Raw genomic sequence first — 5345 nt, 5'->3', positions numbered from 1 at the left:
TTTAGACCAGGGCCCATAGTGAACTACTTTAGACCAGGGCCTATAGTGAACTACTTTAGACCAGGGCCTATAGTGAACTACTTTAGACCAGGGCCTATAGTGAACTACTTTAGACCAGGGCCTATAGTGAACTACTTTAGACCAGGGCCCATAGTGAACTACTTTAGACCAGGGCCCATAGTGCACTACTTTAGACCAGGGCCTATAGTGAACTACATTAGACCAGGGCCCATAGTGAACTACTTTAGACCAGGGCCTATAGTGAACTACTTTAGACCAGGGCCCATAGTGAACTACTTTAGACCAGGGCCTATAGTGCACTCCTTTAGACCAGGGCCTATAGTGAACTACTTTAGACCAGGGCCTATAGTGTTATACTTTAGACCAGGGCCTATAGTGAACTACTTTAGACCAGGGCCTATAGTGCACTACTTTAGACCAGAGCCTATAGTGAACTACTTTAGACCAGGGCCTATAGTGAACTACTTTAGACCAGGGCCCATAGTGAACTACGATAGACCAGGGCCTATAGTGAACTACTTTAGACCAGGGCCTATAGTGAACTACTTGAGACCAGGGCCCATAGTGCACTCCTTTAGACCAGGGCCTATAGTGAACTACTTTAGACCAGGGCCTATAGTGAACTACTTTAGACCAGGGCCTATAGTGAACTACTTTAGAACAGGGCCTATAGTGAACTACTTTAGACCAGGTCATATAGTGTACTACTTTAGACCAGGGCCTATAGTATTCTACTTTAGACCAGGGCCTATAGTGAACTACTTTATAACAGGGCCTATAGTGAACTACTTTAGACCAGGGCCTATAGTGTTATACTTTAGACCAGGGCCTATAGTGCACTACTTTAGACCAGGGCCTATAGTGAACTACTTTAGACCAGGGCCTATAGTATTCTACTTTAGACCAGGGCCTATAGTGAACTACTTTAGACCAGGGCCTATAGTGTTCTACTTTAGACCAGGGCCTATAGTGAACGACTTTAGACCAGGGCCTATAGTGAACTACTTTAGACCAGGGCCTATAGTGAACTACTTTAGACCAGGGCCTATAGTGTACTACTTTAGACCAGGGCCTATAGTGAACTACTTTAGACCAGGGCCTATAGTGTACTACTTTAGACCAGGGCCTATAGTGCACTACTTTAGACCAGGGCCCATAGGGGAATTTCACTTGTTTCAAAATAAATGCTTTATCTCAGAACAAAAACTGCAGTTAATTGTGCAGAAAATGTCAAAGAAATCCGTTTAGAGGAAACGAACGTGGACACATTGACCTCTGTTATATATTGACCTCTGTGTCCAACGTTATAACGACTCAGTAAATGTTCCTCCTCGTCAATCTGTCTGTCAGTGCACATGTTCATGTAGGGTGTGTGTGTTTGTGAATGTGTGTATGTCTACGTGTGTGTTATAATGTTGTCGTGGTATAGAAATCATTTCCTTACATTGGACTCCTCAACGTTTCTCTCTTTGACATCTCTAATTCTCTGGAGTCCATTAGAGAGAGAGAGAGAGAGTAGCTGAGGGGTTCCCCCAAGGAAAACTGTTCTAGTGTCGAGCATCAATGAACCAAACACAGATATTTATCTATATATCTGTGTCTCAAATGGCACCCTTCTCCCATAGTGCACTCCTTTAGACCAGGGCCCATAGTGCACTACTTTAGACCAGGGCCCATAGTGCACTTCTTTAGACCAGGGCCCATAGTGCACTCCTTTAGACCAGGGCCCATAGTGCACTACTTTAGACCAGGGCCTATAGTGCACTACTTTAGACCAGGGCCTATAGTGTACTACTTTAGACCAGGGCCCATAGTGCACTACTTTAGACCAGGGCCATAGTGCACTCCTTTAGACCAGGGCCCATAGTGCACTCCTTTAGACCAGGGCCTATAGTGTACTACTTTAGACCAGGGCCTATAGTGCACTACTTTAGACCAGGGCCTATAGTGCACTACTTTAGACCAGGGCCTATAGTGAACTACTTTAGACCAGGGCCTATAGTGAACTACTTTTGACCAGGTCATATAGTGTACTACTTTAGACCAGGGCCTATAGTATTCTACTTTAGACCAGGGCCTATAGTGTGCTACTTTAGACCAGGGCCTATAGTGCACTACTTTAGACCAGGGCCCATAGTGTACTACTTTAGACCAGGGCCTATAGTGAACTACATTAGACCAGGGCCCATAGTGCACTACTTTAGACCAGGGCCTATAGTGGAATAAGGGGTCATTTGGGACACACCCCCTTTTCCACCATTATATGCAAATATAAACTAAATGAAATGAGATCCTGTCTCTTCTTTTACACGGTCTTCATTATTTCTTTCTGACATGTCTGAGCTTTCGTCTATTGTTTTAGAGCAGTCGCTGCAACCAGAGTCACCCCGTTAACGGAAGAACCAGTATTTATGGATGAATACATTATTTAAACGAGCTCGATCAACCGACAGCCATTTTGAAATTCTCATTAAGGCTCCTGGAGAGAATATTTTATTGTAAGGCTGTTATTTGGTCTCCTACACCAGATGTGCACGGCTAAGCTGAAAATACTGCCTGCAGTGCAGTGAAAATAACCTCTACGTTTGTTTCACTTCTGCAAGGCTCAGCTAAAATGGTTGATTGAAGTCAGAAAAGAATGGGAGGAGAGCGGGCCTGACGAGCCCCCGCCACCCCGCCCCATGTCCTATCAAGCAAAATGAGGCTGCATCTGTAATAGAATATGCATTCCTGATACAATTCCACTGCCTGGTTGGGTGGTTAGATAACGATAGCAGTTTGACTGGAAGCAAATAGTTTTACAGTAGCTATGTACATTAGCTGACCCGCTAAACAGGAAGAAAACACACTCAACGTTGTGTTACAGTTGAAATGGCTGTAGAGAAGAACTAGAAGAGTTGTTCCCAAAGCTTGACAGAGTCAGAGAAAAATCGAGAAGAAAGGTTACTGTACAGGTTAGTATTCGGGAAGGCAAGTTCCTATCACTCCAGTCCAGCTTTAACAGTCTCTTTAGGAAGAAAAGCTTTGGCAGGTTCAGGTTGGGTCTCTGTCCGACTGCATCAAGCGTTGGCTGCACAGCACTGATTATCACCACAGAACACAGCGAGGCGTTGACTTTTAGTCTCCTCTTTTTGAGCCAAGTCCTCATTTCAGTCCTCATTTCGGTCCTCAACTCATTTAAATCCTCATTTCAGTCCTCATTTCAGTCCTCAACTCATTTAAATCCTCATTTCAGTCCTCATTTCAGTCCTCAACTCATTTAAATCCTCATTTCAGTCCTCAACTCATTTAAATCCTCATTTCAGTCCTCAACTCATTTCAGTCCTCAACTCATTTTAGTCCTCATTTCGGTCCTCAACTCATTTTAGTCCTCATTTCAGTCCTCAACTCATTTAAATCCTCATTTCAGTCCTCAACTCATTTCAGTCCTCAACTCATTTTAGTCCTCATTTCGGTCCTCAACTCATTTTAGTCCTCATTTCAGTCCTCAACTCATTTAAATCCTCATTTCAGTCCTCAACTCATTTCAGTCCTCAACTCATTTTAGTCCTCATTTCGGTCCTCATTTCGGTCCTCAACTCATTTTAGTCCTTATTTCAGTCCTCAACTCATTTCGGTCCTTATTTCGGGACTGAACTCATTTTAGTCCTCATTTTAGTCCTCATTTCAGTCCTCAACTCATTTTAGTCCTCATTTCAGTCCTCAACTCATTTCAGTCCTCATTTCGGTCCTTACTTCGGTCCTCAACTCATTTTAGTCCTCATTTCAGTCCTCAAGTCATTTTAGCTTGTCCAACAGAGGTAAACTGTGTCTCCGCCAACCATGAATGGTCCTTCACTCCTCAAACTGACTTCTGTCAGTAACAGTGTAACATCCTATAGGAGATGCTTGTCTTGACATGAGGTAAGGTCAGAGCGCTGTGTCTTCCCCATGGTTACTGTCAGGACTTTACAGTCTTAGGGGCGGGGTCGGTGGACTGTCGGACGTCTGTCCACTCCTGCATGGTGTTCTGGAGGGCCTGCGTCTTCTCCTTGTCCACCTGGACATAATCCACCTTCTCATCAGATGTCACCGAGGACGTAGAGGGCTAGGGGAGGAGAAGAGGAGTCAAGAGGAGAGGAGGGAGTGGGGAGGAGAAGAGGAGTCAAGAGGAGAGGAGGGAGTGGAGTGGAGAATGGAGGAGAGTGGAGAGGAGGGGAGGAGAAGAGGAGTCAAGAGGAGAGAAGGGAGTGGAGTGGAGAATGGAGGAGAGTGGAGAGGAGAGTGGAGAGGAGGAGTCAAGAGGAGAGGAGGGAGTGGAGTGGAGAGTGGAGGAGAGTGGAGAGGAGGGGAGGAGAAGAGGAGTCAAGAGGAGAGGAGGGAGTGGGGAGGAGAAGAGGAGTCAAGAGGAGAGGGAGGGAGTGGAGTGGAGAGTGGAGGAGAGTGGAGAGGAGGGGAAGAGAAGAGGAGTCAAGAGGAGAGGAGGGAGTGGAGTGGAGAGTGGAGGAGAGTGGAGAGGAGGGGAGGAGAAGAGGAGTCAAGAGGAGAGGAGGGGTGGAGTGGAGAATGGAGGAGAGTGGAGAGGAGAGTGGAGAGGAGGAGTCAAGAGGAGAGGAGGGAGTGGAGTGGAGAGTGGAGGAGAGTGGAGAGGAGGGGAGGAGAAGAGGAGTCAAGAGGAGAGGAGGGAGTGGGGAGGAGAAGAGGAGTCAAGAGGAGAGGAGGGAGTGGAGTGGAGAGTGGAGGAGAGTGGAGAGGAGGGGAGGAGAAGAGGAGTCAAGAGGAGAGGAGGGAGTGGAGTGGAGAATGGAGGAGAGTGGAGAGGAGAGTGGAGAGGAGGAGTCAAGAGGAGAGGAGGGAGTGGAGTGGAGAATGGAGGAGAGTGGAGAGGAGAGTGGAGAGGATATGAGTGGAAAGGAGAGGAGTAGAGAAGAAAGGAGAATGGAGGAGAGGAGAACGGCATGAATATTAATATTTGAACAGCACAGAAACTGGATAAGAAAAGGACAGACTAAATAGAGTTTTTTTGGGGGAGGGGCATTTACACGATATTAATTTACATATATAAATATATATATATAAAGAATGATATGTACAGCAGCATATAGAATGAGCTAAATCGAGAAGGCAGTATTTAAAAACACACTACAAAACCCCATGGCAATTGGATTGAATATCAAAGTTTGGGAATATAAACATATATGTATATATGTACTGTATATGATGGTGTGTATAGACAGTAGTTATATAGGATGGTGTATATAGACAGTATAGACAGTAGTTATATAGGATGGTGTGTATAGACAGTAGTTATATAGGATGGTGTGTATAGGCAGTATAGACAGTAG

The 5345-nt window shown here is 45.5% G+C and overlaps 1 protein-coding gene across 4 annotated transcripts in view; it reads right to left on the bottom strand.

The window, feature by feature from the left end:
• Window positions 1–2703: 2703 nt before the first annotated feature.
• The window catches only part of gab2 (GRB2-associated binding protein 2), a 117357-nt gene continuing 114715 nt past the window's right edge, over window positions 2704–5345 (bottom strand). For 3 of the 4 annotated variants that reach the window (XM_052468719.1, XM_052468720.1, XM_052468721.1), the window contains exon 11: window positions 2704–4108. In XM_052468719.1, coding sequence (XP_052324679.1) covers window positions 3962–4108 — 147 coding nt within the window. In that variant the 3' untranslated portion in view covers window positions 2704–3961. The remainder of the gene's footprint in view (window positions 4109–5345) is intronic. The other variant, XR_008068986.1, reaches the window with a different exon arrangement.

This window comes from Oncorhynchus keta, chromosome 18, assembly GCF_023373465.1.
Source record: "Oncorhynchus keta strain PuntledgeMale-10-30-2019 chromosome 18, Oket_V2, whole genome shotgun sequence".
Taxonomy (NCBI): Eukaryota; Metazoa; Chordata; class Actinopteri; order Salmoniformes; family Salmonidae; genus Oncorhynchus; species Oncorhynchus keta.
Note: the sequence above shows the minus strand (reverse complement) of the source record. Positions and strands in the feature narration are given on the sequence as shown.